The following is a 25,850-nucleotide window of genomic DNA, read 5'->3' as shown; positions in this document are numbered from 1 at the left end:
CCTCCTCGTCACACACAACCTGAACATCAGGGACATGCTCGGCCCCTGATTCAGCCCGGGAAAAAAGAGTTGGAGAGGCCCTCATTGTATCCATCCCCTACAAGGCGATTCGATACGTATCCGATACATGGGCTAACGATTCGATTCGGAAACGATACGGCTTACATACAGAACGATTCGATACGATTCGATTTGGTGCAATTTCGATACGATTTCGATTTTGTGGAATTTGATTCGATACGATTCGATTCGATACGATACGATTCGATACGATTCGATGCGATACGGTGTGATCTGATACTTACGTTTAATGAAACATACATTTTCCATTTTTAATTAAGAAACTTGATCTATAAAGTAGCATGGCTGACCTTCAAATAATAGATATGTCAAGACTACAGATTAACAGAATAATAGAAAGAAAGATGGATGGCAAATGAATCATTTCAGTATCACGTCATTGTGTTTATTTTAAATAGACACAGACATGTAGATACAAAAAATACTTACTGTACTAGTACAAGAAACACACTGACATGGAATGGAAGTCTTCTCACACACCCATTTTTAGAGCTTAGTGCTTACTGCTTGCTTACCTTTTACAGTTAGTCAGGTGGAGAAATATGAGCAACAAAAGAAAAGGCTTATCCCTTAAGGCCTCAGTACAGTACAATTATTGTACTTTGCAAACTCCTAAATAACACTGAAAACACAAATATGACATAATTCCTCAGTAATGCCACAGATCAGATAAATTAAATAAAACTATAAAAGTGTTATATTAAGTAAATAAAATAACAAAACATTCAAAGAGACCTCCACCCATGTCTTAAAGTAACAAGTAAAGTACTAACAACAGTACAGCAAGTGCAACATTTGAGTGCAAAGATACACATTACACTGTGGAAAGTGACAAAACATTCACACTTTAGCTACAGAACTATACCATTTTCATGGATAAAGCTTGAGCCTGAGGTAAACTGTATTCTTCCTGAGGAGAGAATAGAATAACAAGAAAAGAGCTTGAGGTAACTTTCTTGTAGTTTTCCTATTTAGAGTTCACACTTCTGGCATTACATCATATTAATCTTATCTTCTTCAAAATACCACACTGCATGCTTTTTTATTTGTATGGGGCTGACAAAAAAAACAACAAACTGACATACAATTTATAACTTTTTTAAAGTTCCTTTGTATTTCCCTGATACAATCTGAATGCAGCATTAGCTGTTTGTTTACTATTGTACAGTGCAAAGCTGCAACTAACACTGTATGACAGTCACATGTGCTGAGACATGTCATGTATTGGCTTAAGCTACTTTCTTTTCTTTTTTACTTGTAGTTTTCCTAGTATTTATTTAGAGTTCACACTTCTGGCATTACATCATTGTCTTCTTCAAAATACCACACCACATGCTTTTTTCTTTGTATGGGGCTGAAAAATAAAACTGATATAGAAATTATAACTTTTTTAAAGTTCCTTTGTATTTCCCTGATACAATCTGAGTGCAGCATTAGCTGTTTAATGTTTACTATTGTACAGTGCAAAGCTGCAACTAACACTGTATAATACAGTCACATAATGCTGTGACATGTCATGCATTGGCTTGAGCTACTTTCTTTTCTTTTTTAGGCTTAGGCGGCCTGTAAATATTCTTGTAAAGGAAAATCAATTGATCGATATGCTCATGATCGAGTACACTACGTTTGGCAGAAACAATATCTCCAGCGGTGCTGAAAACTCTTTCTGATGCCACACTGGTGGCTGGTATACAGAGGTATCTCTTTGCAAGAGATGACAGCAGAGGTAGGTCCACCTGTTTTTTCCACCAGGCTAGAGGGTCGTCACTCAGGTCTATAGGATCCCGCTGTCTGTACCTTAAGAATCAAGAAAATGTGTTATTCACTCATGCAGGTTCAAGCAGTAAGCAGTGAAGCACTAAGCAATGCAATGTTACTGTGGTATGTTCCACAAGACTAACAATTAAAATAAATCACATTCATCACACTTACACAGGATAATAATTAGACTAAAGCTAATAATAATATTGGACTGAAAATAAAAGATTACAGTTTAAAAAAATACCTTGTGACCTCCTCTGCAGCTTTCTCCCTTGAAGATCGTGGTGCTGCTGCCCTCACTTGGAAGGTTTCACCGAAAAGCAGACTCAGTGCCCCAGTTTTCTGCTTTTTACGAGGAGGATCATCATCTGAAATACAAAATCAATTACTGTAGTATGTATTATTCATAATTTTCTATGCCATCACGCTTGAGAGCTTTTATTTCACATTACAATTATGAAATACATCCGTTTACAGTGAATAAAAGACCTCTCCATCTCAAGCTGCTCTCAGCGAATAAAAACACTTTCTCAATCTACTTACAGTGAATGAAAACACACTCAGTCAGCTTACAGTGAATTAAAACACACCTTAAAACACATCTCAATCTGATCAGAGAGTGAATAAAAACACACCTGTTGGCTCATCCTGGATCTCTGGCTCTCTAGGAGCAGGAGCAGGGTCAGGGTCAGGGTCTCTCTGAGCTGGATCTGTCTCCACTGGATGTCCTGGACTGTTTGTATTCACTGCTTCCTAATGACAACAAATGATGATGTATAAAGGCACAGATGATTAAAAATCTGACAAATGTTTACCACTTATAACAACATTTAATTTATTTAACTGGTAACTGGTGTGCATATTAGCAAAAAAAGAAGTAAATAATAATTTATACTGTGTTGAGTGGATGAGTGTGTTTGTTAGGGGGTTTACCTTGTGCTGGGCCCGGGCAGCAGCTTCAGCTGTCAGCTTTATGAAGATCCTCTCAGTCTCGTGGTCACTCAGGAATGGCAACATCTTGAAGCGGGGGTCCAGAGCAGATGCAGTGTAGAGGAGGTCCTGGACGTCCGTGTAGCATTTCTCAAAGTCATCCCTGAACGCCTTCTTCATGTCAGCAATGAGTGATGTGTCCTCATCAGATGCCTTAAAGTCCTTAAACAGTTTAGCTTGGAGAGGGGCAATGATTGAGACTGTGGGCTGCTCATCCTCACACATAGCAGTGGTCATGATCTTAACAGGTGACATCACTCTGACTATGTCTTCAGCATCCAAAAGATCAGTGTTACTAAGAGCGTTCTTGTTCACCTCCTCCCCTTTTCTGATCTCCCTTGACGTGAGTGTGGCAGTGACTGCAGGTTCCAGCTCCAAGAAGCGCTCCACCATATCCAGTGAACTATTCCAGCGGGTGGTAACATCCTGGATTAGTTTCTTTGACTTGGAAACTGCGCCCATTTGCTTCTGTTTCTCCCGTAGGATTTCAGCTGCTCTTGTGTTGCGATGCAGAAAACCAACCATCTTTCTCATTTTGCCCAGCATAGTTGCAGCAGTGGGCACTTTAAAGGCTTTCTGAGAGGCTAGATTTATTGTGTGAGCAAAGCAACCGAGGTGCGGAGATAGCCCTGCCTCCGATCCAGCTACAATCATGTTTCTTGCATTGTCAGTTACCAGGGCTGGCTCTTTAGCAGCAATTTTCCATTCATCACATGCATCTTTCAGTAAAGCACCCATGTTTTTCCCTGTGTGGGATTCATTGAAAACTCTTGTCTGTAAAACTTGACTTTTTAATTCCCACTCTGGAGTAATGTACTGCCCTGTTATCGTCACATAAGAATTAACTGCAAGCGAATTCCAGGCATCTGATGTTAAAGTCACATTCTCTGCATCATCCAATCCTTGTTGAACTTCCTCCCTGACTTTATCGTACAATGCTGGCACACATGTGTCGGTCATTTGCTGTCTACTTGGTATCACGTACCTCGGCTCTAACAGATTAATCAATTCACGAAAGCCATCATTCTCTACCACACTATACGGCTGTAAGTCCATTGCAATAAAACGGGCGATAGCTGCGGTGATTGCCTTTGCTCTCGGTGAGTTCGGGGGAAGTGGTTGTCCCTGGAAAAACTGTTTAAGATTCGTGTCTTGCACGTCCTTACTAGTGCTGGCGACATCTGGTTTCTCTTCAGTGATGTGATGATGTCTCTCCAAGTGGGTCTTCAGATTTGTCGTGCTGCTAACGAATGGCACCTCCGTTCTACATATCATACAAATGGCCTTAGTTTTGTCCAATTTTCCTCCTCTCTTGTAAAATCCAAACTTCTTCCAAACAAAGGATTTAAGATGGGACCCCGCACTGTAAATAGGCTCTGCTGCTTCAGCCATGCTGCTTGTAATGTTATGTTTACGCTTGTTGTGTCGCACAGTTGTGGCGTCATTTGTACTCTCCGTGCCCTGCGCCAGAAATAGAAGATCTATATGTTTACACCCAGTCGCAACGCAATGAGCTGTGGGCTTGTAGATCTGCGGCTTTCATGCAAGCAGCGTTGCACTGTGTTTACGCAGCGCTCACGTTTGAATTCATTATTTGTAACAGTAAACGCTGAGTAAGTAAGTTCAGATTTTCACAGCAGGTTAATTATTTATTGCTAAAATCCGATTAATCCGATTAATAACTTTAGGACCGATACATCGACCGATACGGCCGCGATTTGGACCGATACAGGTAAATGCGCATCGATGCGGCCGTATCGCTCGTGTTGAAACCGATAATCGATTCATATCGATTTTTTCCGGCACCCTTAGCGCTATAGAGAGAGATCTCTCTCTATAGCGCTGCTGCTACTTTGCCATTTCAGATCATGACAAGTGACAAGCCAGTGGGCCAATTACATGAGTTATATTTTGTTGTTGTCGGTGGAAACCTTGTATGTCCAAAACCGTTTGTTTTGTATTTATCATTTTAAAAATGATTTATACTAGTGAAAATAGCTGATCTACAAGCACACAACGCCTCACGGTTGTAGATCTGCTGTTTTCACTACTTTTGTGCAACGGCCTTGTATGATGAAGCAGGGCTTTGCTTTGCGAAAAAATTTACAAATTTGAAACTTGGAGATAAGAGGTTTCTGCCTGACATTTTTTTCCTAATGGCCGGCCTGGACCGGCCGGGAATGAACCGGCTGTTCGGGAGTTGTCCCGCTTTTCTCAATGGCCAGCACGTCCCTGCTGAACATTAATAGAAAAGTGTCCCTTCCTGTTGCGAAACAGCTCTCCGTTTGCTCCACCAGGGTTTTGAATGGGGAAGTCAGTACAGTCAATTGCTCCTAGCACTCCTGGAAAACCAGATTTTCTGTAAAAACCAGCAGATGTTTCTCTTGTTGGAGTAAATCTTATATCTGGTTTTTCAATTACGCAATTGCTTGTGATACCCTTGCAACAATCCTACTCGTTGAATCATGTACCCCAACAAGGTCCCCATCCAACATCTGGAAACAACCGGTTGCATAAAAGAGCAGCAAGGGTGATATAACTGCATTCCTGTCAGTAGCATGTTCAATCACAGGCCTGATTTTATCAACTATTGTCATTACAGACACTTTAGTGAATCTGTACCGCTTCCTGAATTCTTATCATCGTAGTATTCCACTGGGTTTTGGCGGTCCCTTATTTTTCTTTGCAGTACTCGTTCATTTTCATGAAGCCATCTGATGTATGCTGCCATGTTTCCACTTAAACCACCTCTCCTGCAGGTTTAAAATTAATCCCTTATGTTAAAATCGGAGAACTACTAGTATAGTGGACTCATAATGTTCCGTAGTAAATCATACATCGGTGTCATACGTATTCTGAAGAAAACCTGGAGAACTGACATTCAGTAATGGGGTCTTAGGATCAAAATTAGAACATTCTAATGTTTTGTAAAAATAAAATCTACAATTTGTCACGGACAAGGACAAGTCTTGCCCGTGTACGGACATATCGATGACCGCTGGCATCAAAATGTAATCCCCATTTCACAAGTTTTCAAATGTATAACAATGTTTTGAAAACCGCAGATCTACAAGCTTGCTATCCTCCTGCCTGCCAGCCTGTCAGATCTCACACACACTATGTGGGGCAGGAGGATCTACAGCAGGGCTGCCCAAAAGGTAGATTGTGATCTACCAGTAGATCACAAAGGCTGTGCAGGTAGATCACATGACATGCCCCTAAACAAATATATTTAAATTATAAAGAAGAATATGAACAAACAAAAATCACAAAACCCCTCTTTTTGGCATCTGTCACTTGAAATAAGGTGACTTGATTATTTGACATGAAGAAGTGCCTGTCAGCACATATATTGTAAAATAAATAACGAGAGAATAAAGTTATTATAAAAAATACATTATTTTGGTGTAGGCCAGATTAGAGTTCTGTCATGTCATCTAAAGTAGTCAAACCCTCCAATGCAATGCTTTGTTGTCAAGAGTCAGTAGCATTTACAAAAAAACACTTCCAGTCTTTTTTCCTCACTATTTCCCATTTCAAGTGAGTTTGTCCTATATGTAATGCCAGGGCCACTATTCCAAATTACCCTTAGCCCCTTTTTGAGTGGTGGTCACAACGCTCCTATACGTGGCGGTGTGTGTGGGTCTGTATGCATGTCTGTAGCCTGCAGGACCTTTTATGACCACACATGTTAAGGGAGGGGCGCTGTTGTTCAGGATAGGCCAGGCACACTCGCACACAAACGTTCAGGCCAGGCCACACACACACAGGCACCCCCCCCCCCCCCCCCCCCCCCCCCCCACACACACACACACGGGTCAGTGACATGACGCCCCAAAAAATTTGTTTTAAAAAAAACTTTAAATTGCAGGCATAAAAGTTATTTACTTTTGTTCTACTCACTCTCAACCTTATGGAAATACATTTTGTTTTTAGATATTTTATTGGAATCAGACTTTAACCTACCTATTAGTGAGTACTGAACTTTACTGATTGATTAAACAATTACCCAGGATAACATGGCCTTAATATTTCTGAACAGGATATTATTGTAGGGCTTTAACATGGGATAAGAAAGAATTGTAGTAGTAGATGGATGATGAGGATGTGCACAGGAATGCTACGCACACCTAAGTCTTCTGCCGGCCCACGGCAGAAGGATCCTAAAGAGACAATAAGGCGCATAGCCACACTTGGAGCCAAGGCAACATTTTATTAACACCAATTAGTGGAAACAGAACTCAGCATTCAGGTAAATTGCTTTTTTCCGAAGTCTCCTGAACTTGAACACAGCATTTTGTGTTGAACAAATGTAATTAGGAATCATGACATTACACCACATCTCCACTAGCTAAAGAGTGCTGGGTTGCGCAACTCCGAAAATAGCTGATCTACAAGCTCTCGCAGCACAACATGTTGAGAGCTTGTAGATCAGCTATTTTCGCTAGTTTTGTCTCGGGTCCTACCTTAACACTGTCCACTGTCCAGTCCAGTGAGTGAAAGTACAAAAGTATTAGATCAGATTAGATTATACATTTAGACTGTATTGTACATCAGCCAGTCGTATTTGGTGAGGGTAGCAAACCGGCTGCCTTGTTGCGGTTCTGCTATGCCACAGACAACCTCCTGCTCTTCGTAGAAAATGCAGTCTCGCCCCTTTGGCTCCTCTCTCCTTGCTGGGTCATTGTTTAGTTTCTCCCTGTACTTTCTCGTTCTCTCAGCACTTGTCATTTTCCAGCTGACAAAAGAAAATGGAATGTATAGTTTAAGACAAAGAGAAAATATTGTTTAGATTGAAACAATATGTTAAGGTTTCTGTGAAGGGGTTTCTGCTCTGTCTGATGAATTTGAAGTATCACTGAATGAAGCTAAATTACATTTTATGTAAAAATGTTTAAAACAAATGTTTAAATGTACAAAAGAAACATGGAACTTTGTTATTTATTGTTATATCTGTAGTTAAATACAGTATAAATCATATGGTGTGACAATCAAGTCATATGGCGTGACAAGCAGACATGTCACACCATTATGATTAAGTGTCACACCATATTACGTTTTCTGCATTTAGGTTTACCTTGAGGCTACTATGTACACATTAGCATGCTAACAGCATGCTAGCTATAACAAAGCAACCTAGATCTACATGGAAATATGACCAAAACTTCAAATAACTTAAGCTTTTTTTAATGAAAAGGTGTCACACCAACAGACATCCAAAGTGGTGAGTTTGTCAAAGTTTCAACAAGATGGCATTTCATGAAAATGTTAAAATCATAACTCTGAATAGCCTTACAGAAGAAGGACCTCTCTAGCCAATAGGTGTCCAAATAATTGCCTGTTTAATTTGTCCAAACTAGTGTCACACCAAATGATTTTGGTTTGGGGGACAAAATGTTTTTGATCAGAAATGACTGAAAACATTATGCTTTGACTTTGAAAAGATATAGGCTCACAAATAGACATTGTTTTAGCCTAAATTCATTTTCAAATGATTTTTAGCAATTCTTTTTCTTAGTTTTATTCAAGTTCCCACTTTGAGAAACAAGGTCAGGACAGTCACACCATATGAGTTTTGCCATGTTTGGTTGAACATTCTGAAGAAATGAGGAATGAAATGTTTTAATCTTGAGTAAGTTCACATAAAGCTTAATGTCCTGCACAATATTCAGAAGGTTTTTGACAAATATATTTTTTATTTATACATGTTTGACACCGAGGACAGCGAAAACGTTACGTCACGTCACCCACCCACACACACACACACACACACACACACACAATTCAAAGGAGCGTATTGGCATGAGAAAACATTCTTTACATTGTCAAAGCAAGTGTCACAACACACACACCCTCTCACTCACTCACAGACACACACTCACAGACACACACCACAACCACCGCTCAGTTCACACGGGTGTGATTTTTTTCCTTTGGGGTAGATCATGTCGAGCTGGTCATGTTAAAAGTAGCTCTCAAGTCAAAAAAGTGTGGGCACCCCTGATCTACAGCTTCCTGTCAACAAGAACCCACATGATGAGGAGATCAGATGAGCTGACGTCATCATTATGAAGCTCACACAGAACATCTACATGTTTTTTATTTGTAACTTTTATTTATTTTGGTCTTTATACCTTTATAGGATAGTAGTCTGATAGGAAATGGGGAAAGAGAGTGAAAAGGATTCACTCACACTGGATTCTCAACTGGAACTTCACCGATCTGCACCGATTGGTTCTGGTTGTGACTGTGATCGTCAATCGCTGTCGCCTGTGTGTCTGTTAGTGACACATCAGCTCATCGTATGTCTGTTAGTGACATGTCAGCTCATCGTATCTCTTCATCTTCATCACAAGACATTAATTTGACAGCTTTAGTTACTTTGCCAAATTATATAAACAACGTTAGCCCTATATATTTCATACTTGGGCTATTTGAATTGGCCTATAGGCTATCTGATCTAAACATTTTGGATACATGCATTTTCCTTGTAATAGAGCATTTCATGTGTTTAATGTGACACTTTTACTAAATGAATAAAACATTTGTGTGCTTTTTTCACCAATCTAAGGCAAATTTTATTGTATGCCATGTCATCTGCTCCAGTAGATGGCAGTGTTACTTCATGCAGGGGGAATACTTTTCCACGTGTCTTCCAAGGAGTATATTAGAAGGAGAGGACAGTAGATCAGCTATTTTTGCCATTTTAGTACCACACTGTCGTAAGACAAAGCATAAAAAGGTGAAGCAAACAAACAAACATAAAAAGTGTGTGAGATGGGTTTTTTTTTTCTTCTTTTTTTTACAGCAAATTTTAGTAATATTTTAGTAATTTAGTCTAGTTTGATGGCATTTAAAACAACCGAAATTTACCAAAGTGCTGTACAGAGCAGGAGCAAAAAAATCAAATCAAAAGCATATAGGCTACATGTAAAACAAGTTTCAACACAAACACAAAACACATAAAGTGTACGTAATAAAAGCAACCATACGATAAGATGAGCGTGAAATAGGTGAGTTTTAAGCAAGGATTAAAAAACATTGGTGGACTGGGCAGACCTAGTCTGGGATCACTTCACTTTTCGGGGTTTGATCCTGTCGGGAGCGGAAACCACTTTACGTCATGTTGTAGTCCTAGACGGACTACACTTTGGCCGGAACTACCAAACCGGATATAGTTTTACCCCAAAATATTCCCCTGCACCAAAGGACATACTTTTAGGGCCTACCTAATAAACCCCTTGATGCGGAGTAGTTTTGCTTTTGGGAAATCTGTTTGGTATATGCATCTTTCAGTCCAACTGTTAGCGACTGTCAAGACTACACTAGGCTACTCGAGCATTTTAATAGGGATTGGGGAAACAAACGGAGGGAACCAAAACAAAGCGACGCCCCTTCTTCGGCGGGGATTGGTTAGACCATTGTTTAGGGTTAGGGTTAGGGTTAAGGTTAGGTTTAGTTGGTCTAACCAAAGGGAGGTCTAACCAATGCCATGTTACCTTCTGCTTGTGGTTTCCGCCTAGACCGGATCAAACCGCCCGTTTTTTTTTTTTTACTTATAATTTTTATCCCACGATTTTTGTAACCCATTTTCACCCAGTGCCGATTGCCTATGTAATTCTGGGCTCTGCTCTCCCGCTGCCACGCCTGGGGAGACAACGGACTGACCTCATGCTTCCTTCTATACATGAGGAGTCCAAGTTGCTTCTTTTCACCTGACAGTGGGGATTTCCCTGGTTTGGACGTAGCGCGTGGAAGGAACACGTTATTCCAACCAGTTCCTTTCCCCTCCATCAGGCGCCCCGGCTGGCCAGGGGGAGGCACTATTGAGACCAGGATTACTGCATGTTTTTGTGAGGGTATCAACCCTAGGAGACACAGGGAGAACATGCAAACTCCAGTCCACACAGAAAGGCCCTATCGCCAACCCCACCTAGGGTGTGGGCGCTGATTATGCGGAGGGAGGAACACGCCCCCAGTGCCCACAGCGTCCCCCAGCGGGAATCGAACCCAAGACTTTCTAGCTGTGAGGCGAAGCGCTAACCACTGCGCCACCGTGCCCCCAACCCGCCCATTGTTAATGATCACCAGCCTTTCCCCCAGAAAGCCTGGTAAGGCGAGGTTAGGGCAGACGGTCAGGCTGATTTATTCTTTTACTGTGGCAAAAATAGCCAATCTATAAGCTCACGCAACGCGTACTGTCTGGGACGTGTTGTGAGCTTACAGATTGTCTGTTTTTCTTTCAGAGCTTTTTGAGTATAGTGGCCCTTTTACCCCTCATTACAATACATTAAACTAACCCTAACCCTAACCCTAAAAAACAATTATAAAATAGCCTTTTCCACAACATACGCATGTTAAAAAATATTAAAATATAAACATCAAAACTAAGTAAAAATTAAACAATATTCCAAACTATATAGGCATATAGCTTTCCAACTGCATGTGTCCTTTCCTTCTTCAGCCAGCCTTGGTCTCCAGTGGAACACGGTGATCCAACATGGCGGATCAGTCAGAGCTGCGCGTGGAGCTGCAGAAACATCTGGACAGTTTGGACATTAAGACCACCTGCGTGGAACACCCAGCGGTAAACATGAAAGCTCTTTCATGTCCTCTGTGCTGCCACGGCGTCGCTTCCAGAAAATAACAAATCTACAACTTGTAGTAGAGCAGAGCGTTTTGGTGTCAAGTTAGCACTTAGCCCTAGAATGTCTGTGATGTTACTATGAAACACTTTGTGTAATATTACACAATACACAGCCATAGACCACTCCTATTGCGCGGAATTGAGATGATAATCTGTGCGGCAATAAACTGGTTGCGCGCATTGCCGCGCAACTTGTGTACTCACCCGATAATAATTACCCTAATTCCTCAGCAGGGCTCAACATTGCGACCGTTTTGGTCGCAAATGCACCTGAAATTTTGTCTGTGCAACCTAAAAATATATTTGGGAGCACCTGTGAGACTGTCAATAATTGCTGTGGTGCCACAAAAATCGTCACGCAGACCCACTGGTTATATTTATATGTGACTGCAGTGTGTTTACAAACTGACACGTGTAGGCTACACCTGCAGTGACTCCCAGTCATCGCTAGAGGGTGCTGCTTACGCTTACCTCGCTTCCTGCCCACACCACAGCAGTGGCTTTGCAAAGAGCCACACAATTTGATGTTGCTTTGAAATAAATATAAACAATCTTATTTTTATTTTTTTACAATTAAGATTTAATTGTGTTACATTTCTATTTGGCTTGTTTCAAATGGCAGATATGCCACATAACCTAAATATACAAAGAAATTACTGACATACTTTTAAAAAAAGAACATTGATAGTGGAAATAAACAATCTACAAGCTCACAACACGTCACATCGCGAGGTGTTGTGAGCTTGACAGCAACGGTATACCAACACCTCATTTTCATTCTCTCTCTCCCCCCACCAGGTGTTTACGGTAGAGGAGATGATGCCCCACCTGCAGGAATTAAACGGGGCCGTGACCAAGAACCTCTTCTTGAAAGACAAGAAGAAGAAAGGCCTGTACCTGGTGTCAGCCCGCCATGACAGACAGGTAACAGTGGTGGTCAGAGTATAGAGGTTACAGTCATGACAGACAGGTATCAGTGGTGTCAGTTCAGAAAAAGCTAAGGTATGGCTACATGGTGACACCAGCCATGTTGCCATACCTTAGTTACAGGCATGAACACCTTGTTCAAGTGCAGATAAGCTTGGCATGTTAGTAAACGTGCCACGATTAACAATAATGCATTGCACCTGTGCAGCTGACCTGTGGAACCTGGGAATATACCATCTTGTCAAGATAGGGGGAATACAAGTGTGGAGAATATAATTATAATACCTTGTTAAAGTGACCATTTTGTTAAATTTTGCATTTGTAGTTATTTTACTGTAATTTACAACATAATAACCAGCACAGATAGACAAAGAGACATTCATGGATTTATATTTAAAAGTAACTTTTATTTTCCCCCTGGACCCAGAGTATGGCAGCTGCATACCCCTGCCATACCCAATTGACGCCCCTGTATGTTACAGTCATGACAGACAGGTAACAGTGGTGCTCAGAGTATAGAGGTTACCAGTGTTGTAGTTCTAAATTTGGAAGTGGGGGGACGCACACATGTGTGTGCGTGTCAATGCGCGTGCACGTGACATTTTTGGTGGGGTTGTGTGTCTAATTGTATCCATAGGCTAAAAGTAGCCTAATTTACAAGGGTGCAATAATTTATCTGCAGAACCGAGTCACATTAAATGTAATACCTACAATTCCAAGTGCTTGTCAGGGTGGGGGTTAGGGATGGGTATCGTTCACCTTTTAATCGATACGATACCTTTTTCTATACCTGGGAATCGATACAATACCTTTTTCGATACCATTTTCGATACTTATTATTTATTATTATTATCATAATTATTATTTGCCTTTTTCTATGGGCTATTTTATAGACGTTGGATCATTATCATAATAATAAACATTATAGGCTATTCTCAGCTATTTTCACAGTAACGAGTGTAGCCTACTAAAGCAGTCATTAAACTTTCAGTAGCCCAACTGTTACAGATGCGACGGACAAGGGGTGCATAAAAGTATCGAAACAAGGTATCGTTCGTTTTTACGTGAACCGATACTCGATAGTATCGAGTCAGTGAATCGATACCATTAAAAGTATCGCCGACGATACCCAACCCTAGTGGGGGTCCCTGATGGAAGGATTATTATTATATTCCATATGAATAGACAGTTTCCCCCAAAATGATTGAATTCACTCCCACACAATAAATGAGACCACACAGTGTAAGTCCGGTTTTTCTCTTACTGTATATTAAATCAATGAGCATACAAAATAGATGTCCAGTACAGTACAATACACATGTGTCTCTTTTTCTTTCTCAATCTGAATCTGAATACAATGTAACATCAGTTCACAAATATACTTCAGTAGGTACAGGGAAAATAGGAGAGACAGCCGCTGGCCGCCGCGTCCACGTCCATGGACGCGACCGTGGACGCGTCCATGGACGCGGCCGCGAAAAAAACGTCCGTGGACGCGAGGCCGCGTCCACGGACGCAAACGGCCGGCCGTCCCGGCCGTGGACGCGACCGTGGACGCAGACGGCCGGGGACGCGGCCGTGGACGCGGCCGTGGACGAGGCCGCGGCCGTGGACGCAAACGGCCGGCCGTGGACGCAAACGGCCGGCCGTGGACGGGTCCATGGACGAGGTAGCGAAAAAAAGGCAGCGAAAAAGAAAAAAAAAGGTGTCTATTGTATGTATTTTTTGATGGAGAATTCAAATATGACCTTCTTTTTTGCATAGGACAACTCTAACCTGCATCAATTGGTATTTTATAATTGCCAATTGTACCCTATCCATCTAAAAAACAAATTGGATGTCTATTGTATGTATTTTTTGATGGAGAATTCAAATATTACCTTCTTTTTGGGATAGGACAACTCTAACCTGCATCAATTGGTATTTTATAATTGCCAATTGTACCCTATCCATCTCAAAAACAAATTGGATGTCTATTGTATGTATTTTTTGATGGGGAATTCAAATGTTACCTTCTTTTTTAGATATGACAACTCTGACCTGCATCAATTGGTGCATCAACCTACTTACTATCTATCTATCTATCTATCTATCTATCTATCTATCTATCTATCTATCTATCCATCTATCCATCTATCTATCCATCTATTTATTTATACTTCACCTTTAGTCCAGAAGAGAGTTCAGCCTCAGGAACTTGCACACATGGAACTGTGTCATGACTGTGTCATGGAGCTAAAACAGAGCCATGTTAAATACTCACAATGACTCTGATGGACCAATCAGGGTGGTGGTGGGGGGAGGGATCAACAATAGACAGAAACTGGATAATGCTTTGTTAACTGTCCCACCTAAGTCCCTGCTAGTCTGAACAAACATCACCTTCCCTCTCATAACACTACTACTACTACATTTATATAAAGCTGCTCTTGCATTTGAATTCAAGTCTGACACAAGTTAAGGTTAACTTAGGTAGTATTTCATTTTGCTGGCTTTTAGGGTCTGTGTGAGTGTGTAGGCTCACAAATTATTATAATTGTCATTAAGTGACTCTGAGATCTATCCATCCATCCATCCATCCATCCATCCATCCATCCATCCATCCATCCATCCATCCATTTATTTATACTTACTGTTTACATTTTCTATAAATATTTATTTCTATATACAACTCAGTTGTGTGGAGTTATTGTGTGCCTTTTCTTGTTGCTAAAGAGTCCATTTGTTCACTAGACATTAAGTCAAGGTTACTATTTTGAGTTGAAGCTAAGTGTTTTATTGCTTTGTGGTTTAACATGATTTAAAAGGCAAATTCATTGTTATGGTTACTTTAGAAGACTGCTTTTGCATTCATGAGTTAAGAGAGCCAAGCTAATTCAAAGAGTTAGGTTAAAGGAACACAAAACATGACCTAACTCACAGCTGCCATTGGACAGACAGTTACAACATACTCTTATCTTTCACAGAACAGACAATTATCATTTATTTGATCTATTTGAGACTATGTAGCTGCTCTAGGGGAAATAGAGCATTATATCAGCCTATTCAATTGATAATGACCAATGGGTGCCAGTTTCTAAGTAGTTAAAGCATATTAACATAACAATATATGTGGCCTAGACATGGACATTGCCCAATCAACTCGTAATCTACAGAAATGTCCACCACATCACACAGTATAAAACCTAGTAGGCTTAGTGGATTACCTATGTTAAATCATGTCAGGTTAGTTTGGTTCAAGATTCAAGTATAATAATTTATGAGACAAAAATGTAAACAGCACAAATGTACAATCACATCTAGGCTAGAATGATAACATAAAGTCCTGACTACTCCTTGTTATTGTGGTCCTAAATACTACAATGATTAGTTTGGATGCATTGCTTCTATCATGTCCAATTAAAAATAAATACATTACATACATACAGAAATCTGCCTTCTCCTGTATTGTATTAGTGACATTCATTATAAATAGTAAAATAACAGGACAGAGCAAAAAAGGCCTCTGTTGTGTCTTTATCTGATCACATGCAATCAGACACTCACACTGCACAGCAATACTTTATTACAGGCTCAAGGCCCACAGGGTAAGAAGACCATACATTACAAAGATAATAATTAAAAAAACAACAACAGAGTACATTCACCAAGCCCCAACAGAGCTAAAAAGGCACTCATGCCAGTGGCCTCTAACGGTAGACATGTACCTGACAGAGTTTTCCCCACATTGGTTACAGATATAAGGTTTCTCTCCGGTGTGAATTTGTTGGTGTATTTTGATATGTTCCAGTCTAGGAAAGCTCTTTCCACACTGGTCACAGCAATAAGGTTTCTTTCCAGTGTGATTTTTCTGGTGTGCTTTGAGATGATGAATATCACTGAACCTTTTCTCACACTGGACACAGCAGTATATGGCTTCTCACCAGTGTGGATTTTCAGGTGTCTTTTCAGAGCCGTCTTCAGAGTGAACCTTTTCCCACATTGGTGACAGCAGTAAGGTCTCTCTCAAGTGTGAATCTTCTTGTGTTGTACGAGGCTAGATTTTACAGTGAAACGTTTGCCACAGTGTTCACAGCAGTAAGGCTTTTCTTCGGTGTGAAATCTCTGGTGTACTTTCAGAGCAGCCGTTAAACTGAACTTTTCCCCACATTGGACACAGCTGTACGGTTTCTCTCCTGTGTGAATTCGTTCATGTATTCTCTCCAGTATGTGAACGCTTATGATCTTTTAATTGTCCAGACGAGCAAAATACTTCCCACATTGTTCACAGCTGAATGGCTTCACTCCGGTATGAATTCTCTGGTCTACTTTGAGATAATAAATTGAGCTGAAGGCTTTTTCCACATTGGTCACAACAGTACTGTCTTGGTTTAACTGAGGACAGCACAGGACAGGGAGAGAAAACACACACACCTGATAAGAGCCAGATTCACACATTGATCAGCATTTAAGTAACATCATCATTATTATTGTTGAGTCTGAAAAGAACAATACAATGTGATAGATCTTTACACATCTGACCCATAACATTATTAGCAATTCACATGGTTACTATAATAGGTGAGTCTTCTAGCTTTTAAAAAAAATATATGTCATTAATTCTTTCTCTTACTAAGTGGAACATCCCACTTCTTAATTGTATATTATTTGGAAAGGGTTGAGTAGCAAAATGTTTGCCATAAATTCAATGCTGAGTTGCATTTGTTTTCCTACATTTCCCCTTCAATGTATTATTACAATGTATTTACTATTTCTTACTTAGGTCTACTTAACTTTGTATTTTTACATTATTATATTGATCAACATTAACACATAGTGTGTGTTAGGTTAGGTTAGTTGCAGAGGCCTTTTTTGCAGAGGCCTTTTTTGCTCTGTCCTGTTATTTTACTATTTATAATGAATGTCACTAATACAATACAGGAGAAGGCAGATTTCTGTATATGTAATGTATTTATTTTTAATTGGACATGATAGAAGCAATGCATCCAAACTAATCATTGTAGTATTTAGGACCACAATAACAAGGAGTAGTCAGGACTTTATGTTATCATTCTAGCCTAGATGTGATTGTACATTTGTGCACATTTTTGGCTCATAAATTATTATACTTGAACCTTGAACCAAACTAACCTGACATGATTTAACATAGGTAATCCACTAAGCCTACTAGGTTTTATACTGTGTGATGTGGTGGACATTTCTGTAGATTACGAGTTGATTGGGCAATATCCATGTCTAGGCCACATATATTGTTATGTTAATATGCTTTAACTACTTAGAAACTGGCACCCATTGGTCATTATCAATTGAATAGGCTGATATAATGCTCTATTTCCCCTAGAGCAGCTACATAGTCTCAAATAGATCAAATAAATGATAATTGTCTGTTCTGTGAAAGATAAGAGTATGTTGTAACTGTCTGTCCAATGGCAGCTGTGAGTTAGGTCATGTTTTGTGTTCCTTTAACCTAACTCTTTGAATTAGCTTGGCTCTCTTAACTCATGAATGCAAAAGCAGTCTTCTAAAGTAACCATAACAATGAATTTGCCTTTTAAATCATGTTAAACCACAAAGCAATAAAACACTTAGCTTCAACTCAAAATAGTAACCTTGACTTAATGTCTAGTGAACAAATGGACTCTTTAGCAACAAGAAAGGGCACACAATAACTCCACACAACTGAGTTTTATATAGAAATAAATATTTATAGAAAATGTAAACAGTAAGTAAAAATAAATAGATGGATGGATGGATGGATGGATGGATAGATCTCAGAGTCACTTAATGACAATTATAATAATTTGTGAGCCTACACACTCACACAGACCCTAAAAGCCAGCAAAATGAAATACTACCTAAGTTAACCTTAACTTGTGTCAGACTTGAATTCAAATGCAAGAGCAGCTTTATATAAATGTAGTAGTAGTAGTGTTATGAGAGGGAAGGTGATGTTTGTTCAGACTAGCAGGGACTTAGGTGGGACAGTTAACAAAGCATTATCCAGTTTCTGTCTATTGTTGATCCCTCCCCCCACCACCACCCTGATTGGTCCATCAGAGTCATTGTGAGTATTTAACATAGCTCTGTTTTAGCTCCATGACACAGTCATGACACAGTTCCATGTGTGCAAGTTCCTGAGGCTGAACTCTCTTCTGGACTAAAGGTGAAGTATAGATAGATAGATAGATAGATAGATAGATAGATAGATAGATAGATAGATAGATAGATAGATAGACAGACAGACAGACAGACAGATAGATAGATAGATAGATAGATAGTAAGTAGGTTGATGCACCAATTGATTTAGGTTAGAGTTGTCATATCTAAAAAAGAAGGTAACATTTGAATTCCCCATCAAAAAATACATACAATAGACATCCAATTTGTTTTTGAGATGGATAGGGTACAATTGGCAATTATAAAATACCAATTGATGCAGAGTTGTCATATCTAAAAAAGAAGGTAACATTTGAATTCCCCATCAAAAAATACATACAATAGACATCCAATTTGTTTTTGAGATGGATAGGGTACAATTGGCAATTATAAAATACCAATTGATGCAGGTTAGAGTTGTCCTATCCCAAAAAGAAATTAATATTTGAATTCTCCATCAAAAAATACATACAATAGACATCCAATTTGTTTTTTAGATGGATGGGGTACAATTGGCAATTATAAAATACCAATTGATGCAGGTTAGAGTTGTCCTATGCAAAAAAGAAGGTCATATTTGAAATCTCCATCAAAAAATACATACAATAGCCACCTTTTTTTTTCTTTTTCGCTGCCTTTTTTTCGCGGCCTCGTCCACGGCCGGCCGTTTGCGTCCACGGCCGGCCGTTTGCGTCCACGGCCGCGGCCTCGTCCACGGCCGCGTCCACGGCCGCGTCCCCGGCCGTCTGCGTCCACGGCCGCGTCCACGGCCGGGACGGCCGGCCGTTTGCGTCCGTGGACGCGGCCTCGCGTCCACGGACGTTTTTTTCGCGGCCGCGTCCATGGACGCGTCCATGGCCGCGTCCATGGACGTGGACGCGGCGGCCAACGGCTCTTGCTGGAAAATAGATTCATTGGACAAGCATTCATTGGACAGTTAAACATAACAAGATATCAGATGTTTTCCTTGTCCTGGGCCCAGTAGCAGAAGGACAAGGCCAGATATGGCATTATCCAATTCGTTATCCTGTCCTGGGCAATATGACCTGATTAACATCCTGCAGTGGAGACATTCTCATCTCGTGCATTAGTTATCAGATCAAAACAAAATAACCTTGTCACTTGTAACACTGAAGTTGGTGTTTTAAATATAACTAGCCCTTACCCGTTCAAAGATATGAGCTCCGAAATGATGTGCAGTGTGTGGGTTATGGGATGAGGGATGGAAAGTAACTTTAACTGGTGCTTGCATGATAATATGTAGGAGCATCAATGTAAGAAATACCCGTTTTGTTTAATGGCTACAGAGATACTGTGTTCCAACCCCCCCCCCCCCCCCCCCCCCCCCCGCCCGCCCGCCCACCCGCCTGCCTGCCTGCCTGCACACACACACACACACACACACACACACACACACACACACACACACACACACACACACAGAGAGAGCTGGTTAAACATGTTGCCTCATGCTGGATGCAGAATAGATGTGCCTCAAGCTAGATGCAGAATAGATAGTAGATACACCATAAAAATGCTAATATACAGCATATGATTTGTGAAAGTGACAAACGGGCTTCACAGTTATGTCAGGTGTGTTCATATGCTAATGGTGATGCGATTTCAGATCAATTGCTCCAGCCACTGAGGAGAAACGCTGTTTCAGACAGACAGACAGACAGACAGACAGACAGACAGACAGACAGACAGACAGACAGACAGACAGACAGACAGACAGACAGACAGACAGACAGACAGACAGTCACTCACTCACTCACTCACTCACTCACTCACTCACTCAGACATTCGCAAAATTATAGTATAGATAGATATTAAAATGGTTTTAACCCAACAGTCCCCAGTTCAAATATGTTTATTTTGGGGGTCACTGCCTGAAAAGGTTTGAGAACCCCTGGTATAGAGCATTAACAAATTCATCCACCACGGGCATTGACAACTCTTTCTTATAACTTCCTATCTAGCCTTAGAAACAAATAGTTTTATAAACTATATATTAAAAAAAAGAAAATATTCGACTTTGGTGAACAACGTTGAATAGTGACTTTGATATTTGAATATTCAAATATTTGGTGAATGCCCTACTCGCAACCAAGTCCTTACAGGCTGAGAGCGGAGCGGAGGTCCATGCTGTCTGATGAACATTAGAGCCAACACACGTTCTGTATGCAGTCACGAACGGAGTGATGTTATTATTAGGTTCATCAAACTAAAGTCGCGCTCGCATTCTGCCAGGCTGCATGGGATGAGCATATTACAGTTAAATAGTGGCATAAGTGCGCGTGGAACGCCTCTTCATACATTCTATGTAGTCCTCAAAACATAAAAGCATTCACTGTAGCTGTGCATTGACATCACGAGTTCACGACCAATAGAGTAGTGAAGTGTGACGTAATTTACACATCTTACCTGGTTCGCGGTTTTCTTCCCCCATTGTGAATTCCCATAGACCTTTTTCATATAGTGTCATATAAGAACTGTGTTCCAATTATAAACAAATGATCTCAGCGGTTTGACTCATATGGATATGAAGAGTCAACTGATGGTGAAAAAACGCTAATGTTACTGTCGCCAAATTAGTTACATTTTCACTAGAAACAGACTTTATTACTTATGAGTGAATGACTATCATAAACCATACAGAGCCACCTCGCCGACAATATCGCAAAGACTGTTTGTTTATTTTTGGACCACAATGCTTATATAAGACGATTTAAGATGGCCCAATGTTATTCTCCATAGAGAATTACTTCCGTGGAACCGGGGGATGATATAGATATAATATTATGCAGTTGTTACAAATGTGTTGTTTTTAGATGTAAAATAAAAAGCATTTTTACTCCCAAAATTGTTTTGGGGGGGTGAGAGAAGTGTGGGAACGCCGTTCCCCCTACAGCAAAGAAATAAAAATGCCCTTTGCGGATTTGGGTCTGGCCCCGCTCATTTGAGAATCCATTCCCTCACCCCGAAGAGTTGGGTGACCAAACAGGGTCTAACCTGTGCACATTTTTAAACCTGACTGGTTTTCCAATCATACTGTTATATACTTACAGTATATAATTATGAAACAAATTTTCCTTTATTTATAAAAAAGTACATTTTATTAGACTATTATTGAGTTCAGCTTCATTATTCAAAAATAACACTCCACTGAATTCGGTGATTGGCCAATCAGAATCGAGCCTTCAATCAATCTGTGTAATAGCTTACTGATCTATATACTATTTTTCTATGTCCAGGTAAACCCATTTAGGCCTAGAATTATTGAATGCTTTAACCAGTGAAAAATAGCAGATATACAAGCTCACAGCGCGGCACCGAGTGCCTGCTATTTTTGAAAAAGTCGTGAAAATGTGTGCAAATCTTTGAATATATGTATTTTCAAAGCGAACGTTTGTAACTCAAATTTTGCTTCTGGGGGGTCGCTGGAACTAGATATTTTGAGATGGGGGTCCGTGGCCAAATACATATCATGTTGGGGGTCCTTCACATGAAAAGGTTTGAGAACCACTGACATACAGTCTCTCAAGAACAGACTAACTGAGCTCCAGTTAAGTGAAAAGGACCTTTTCTTTGATGATGGCTGGCCAGATTGCTGACATAGAAACATAGGTTTTCCAAAAAATCTTAGAAGGATTCAAAAGACACTTATAGAATTGGGTCAAAATTCTAATTTTCACGATTTAAAAAAATAAATAAAGCATAAAATAATGATACACAATAATGTTTACCCGTTCTAAATGGTTAACGAGCTGGTGATAACTGATGTATCTACTGTGTTTCTATGTCCAGGTGAATCTTAACGAGTTGGCCAAGAAGCTGGGCGTGGGCAGTGGAAACCTGCGCTTTGCTGACGAGGCGACCATGTTGGAAAAACTCAAGGTGAAAATGGGTTCTTCAACAGGGGGTCCGGGACCCCTAGGAGGTCCTCAGAGTTGGTACAGGGAGAGCCGCAAAATCTTTGTGTGATAGGATACTTTTTTCGTTGTTTCTTTACATTTACTTGAACCTTAATCTGAGTTCCCAGAAGTTCTTTTTTAGCCACTAGGGGTGCGAGAAGAACTTCTGGGCCAAAACTATGATATTCCTGGCCAGGAAGTTTTTTTTTTTAAATGGGACTTGGACAGGTCACATGACAGCACATGACAGCACATGATTTAAGGCTGATAACAGCCTACCAGACCTACTGGACCATACTGTAGCTATGGGATGAGAACGGTGGTAACAGCCCTATTCAATGGGATAATTGATGCCTTAATGGTCCACGTCACATTGATATAAACCAGTATGTGCACGCGGGTCGGCACAAAATGAACCCCACCGTTCATAGGATGCAATGGATGGCACTCCTGTTTAAAAATGCATTCCATCAAACTTTCAGATGCCGTTTTTCTCCCAGTGTGTAGGAAGAATGCTTAGGATCTTTACTGTAAATTCTCACTCTTGAAATATATAATCCTTAGTTTCTGTTGATTGTAAAAAATAATAGCGATTCAAAACAGTTGTCCTTCAAACCCCACCTCCATTCACCGTCATCAGAAAAGAGGGAGCGCTCCTCTTGATCACAGAGCGTCTACTGCTCGCCCAGCTGCAGTCCATGAAGCCTAATTTATGCTCCGTCCTGCCACGGTGTCGCGCGCAGACCTCCAAGCTCAGAAGGGTTGTATTGGTGACACAATGTGAGTTTGTATATCAGACGCGGAATACCGTTGCGCAATGAAGTATATATGTCTCGATAAGGGCGCACCCATGGGCGCACCTCACTAGCACAAAAGAGGACGTTGAATAACCAGTGCTCCCCAAAGCAACAGGTTTGGGGATCTGTTGGGAATTGATTACATGATACAGTCAGCTGTGCATTCAGTCTCAATGTTTGTAAACAAATAATTGGTCTATAACGTGAATATCGTCTGTCTGGGGAAGACTCGCAGAAAAGATCAGATCTACAAGCTGTGGGAGGAATTTTGAGTTTGTAGAACTGTTATTTCCGGTTAAGAGATTTGGTGTATAAAGGCTATATGCACATTTCTAAATTGACAATTTAAGGTCTTTTTAATACCTCTAGAATGACAACATTGGCCAAATTGTCAAGTATTAGAGGCAGAAATTGTGAAAATAGCTGATCTACATGCTCACAACGCCTCGCAACGCGAGGCGTTGTGAGCATGTAGATCTGCTATTTTCACAATAGAACCGTGTTGTACAAAACGTAATGCCGCTCGTCGGGATGGGGGGGTCCCCACTTCCCCAGTTAAAATGATTATTTTGGGTGTCTTGAAAAGGCGTGTGTTTGTTTCCTGCATGTGTTCCAGGTGGGCCAGGGCTGTGCCACAGCGCTCTCTCTGCTCTGGGACAAGGAGCAGGGTGTGACGTGTGTCCTGGACAGTGACCTGGTCAGCGGGGGACACGAGAGGGTCTTCTTCCACCCCATGACCAACAGCGCCACCATGGGACTGACCCCCAACGACCTGCTCAAGTTCCTGAGGGACACGGGACACGAGCCCGTCCTGCAGGACTTTTAACCCATTTAGGCCTAGGATTATTGAACGCTTTAACCAGTGAAAAATAGCAGATCTACAAGCTCGCAGCTTGTAGATCTGCTATTTTTGAAAAAGTCGTGAAAATGTGTGCAAATCTTTGATATGTATTTTCAAAGCGAACGTTTGTAACTCAAATTTTGCTTCTGGGTGGTCCCTGGAACTAGATATTTTGAGATGGGGGTCCGTGGCCAAATACATATCATTTTGGGGTTTGAGAACCACTGACATAGTCTAGACTAACTGAGCTCCAGTTGAAGTGAAAAGGACCCTTTCTTTGACGATGGCTGGCCAGATTGCTGACGTAGAAACATTTTTTTTTTCTCAAAAAACCTTAGAAGGAGTCAAAAGACTTATTGAATCGGATCAAAATTCAAATTTTCACAATTTAAAAAAAATAGCAGATCTACAAGCTCGCAGCGCGGCACCGTAGTTAAAGCATAAAACAATGATACACAATAATGTGTACCCGTTCTTTTAATGAGGAGTCCTCAAGCAGTGGTTCCCACACTTTTTAGCTCGAGACCCTGAGGAGAAATATGACGTTCGCACCGGGACCCAAACTAGTGAAAACAAGCTCACAACGCGTCGCTTTGCGCGCCACATTGTGAGCTTGTAGATCTGCTATTTTCACTACGACTTGAACATTTGTGTTCTAATTCATGGACGTTTCTTTTATTACCTCATTAAATTACTGAACCAACTCTTTCGATTTGGTTTTTAAGTCATGAAAAAGAAAAGTTTGCCAATGTGTTTTTATTTATTTTTTATGTCATATAATTCTCCGAATGTCTGTCTGTCTGAGTGTCTGTCTGTCTGTCCGACTGTATCTCCACGGTGGCTGGAGCAATTGACATAACTGCGAAGCCCGTTTGTCACTTTCACAAATCGTATACTGTATATTAGCATTTTTATCGTGTACAGTATCTGATCTGCATCAAGCATGAGGCATATCTAATTCTGTATCTAGCATGAGGCAACATTTATGACCAGCTCTCTCTCTCTGTGTGTGTGTGTGTGTGTGTGTGTGTGTGTGTGTGTGTGTGTGTGTGTGTGTGTGTGTGTGTGTGTGTGTGTGTGTGTGTGTGTGTGTGTGTGTGTGTGTGTGTGTGTGTGTGTGGCCGTTGCAGAGCTTTGCCAAAATGTGTGTGTTGTGTGTGTGCGGCGGGCGGGGGGCGGGGGGGTTACACACCTTTGGTGTCTGTCTGAGTGTCTGGCCCTGTTACAGCGCCACCAGGAGGCGGGTTTGAGTAAAACACATTTTTGGACAGTACTCCTACAGATTTTGATTTTATAGAATGACAATTAAACTAGAAGCAGTGCTCTCCCGAGCACAGGTCTCCACCAGGCCAGGTGTCCTGGTGGTGCTATAATAGGCCAATGTAAAAAGCGTGGCATGTGTTCTTCGCCAATCTTAGACCTTTCATGGCAACCAGATGCTGCATGCATGATTTGAGTCAGATTGTGTTCCAAAAATGTGTTTTGCTAAAGTCTAAAAGGGTAGCATTTGTTCCTTGACCTAGTGGGAATATGTGTGGCAAATTTCACACTAATCGCAAGCTGCGTTGATGATTTGAGGTATTTTGTTCAAAAACAGAGCAATCCTGCAAACTTTGGAAGCCAATTAGCCAATTAGAATGGAACTTGAAATATCAGAAGGATCGGTCTTGATCCCATAATATATAGAGATACTGCGTACTGATTTCTGTGTACTGATTTGTTTGATTTTTGGA

General features: G+C 40.8%; 1 protein-coding gene across 1 annotated transcript; it reads left to right on the top strand.

The window, feature by feature from the left end:
* Positions 1 to 11,314: 11,314 nt before the first annotated feature.
* prorsd1 (prolyl-tRNA synthetase domain containing 1) lies at positions 11,315 to 24,798 on the top strand. The gene is made up of 4 exons (XM_080739777.1): positions 11,315 to 11,419; positions 12,278 to 12,403; positions 22,373 to 22,462; positions 23,893 to 24,798. The coding sequence occupies exons 1-4, from the start codon at positions 11,333 to 11,335 to the stop codon at positions 24,100 to 24,102; spliced, it is 513 nt and encodes a 170-aa protein (XP_080595903.1). The 5' UTR covers positions 11,315 to 11,332; the 3' UTR covers positions 24,103 to 24,798.
* The last annotated feature ends 1,052 nt before the right edge of the window (positions 24,799 to 25,850 follow it).

Source organism: Nannobrachium achirus, assembly GCF_963921795.1.
Source record: "Nannobrachium achirus genome assembly, chromosome: 13".
NCBI classification, from domain to species: domain Eukaryota; kingdom Metazoa; phylum Chordata; class Actinopteri; order Myctophiformes; family Myctophidae; genus Nannobrachium; species Nannobrachium achirus.
Note: the sequence above shows the minus strand (reverse complement) of the source record. Positions and strands in the feature narration are given on the sequence as shown.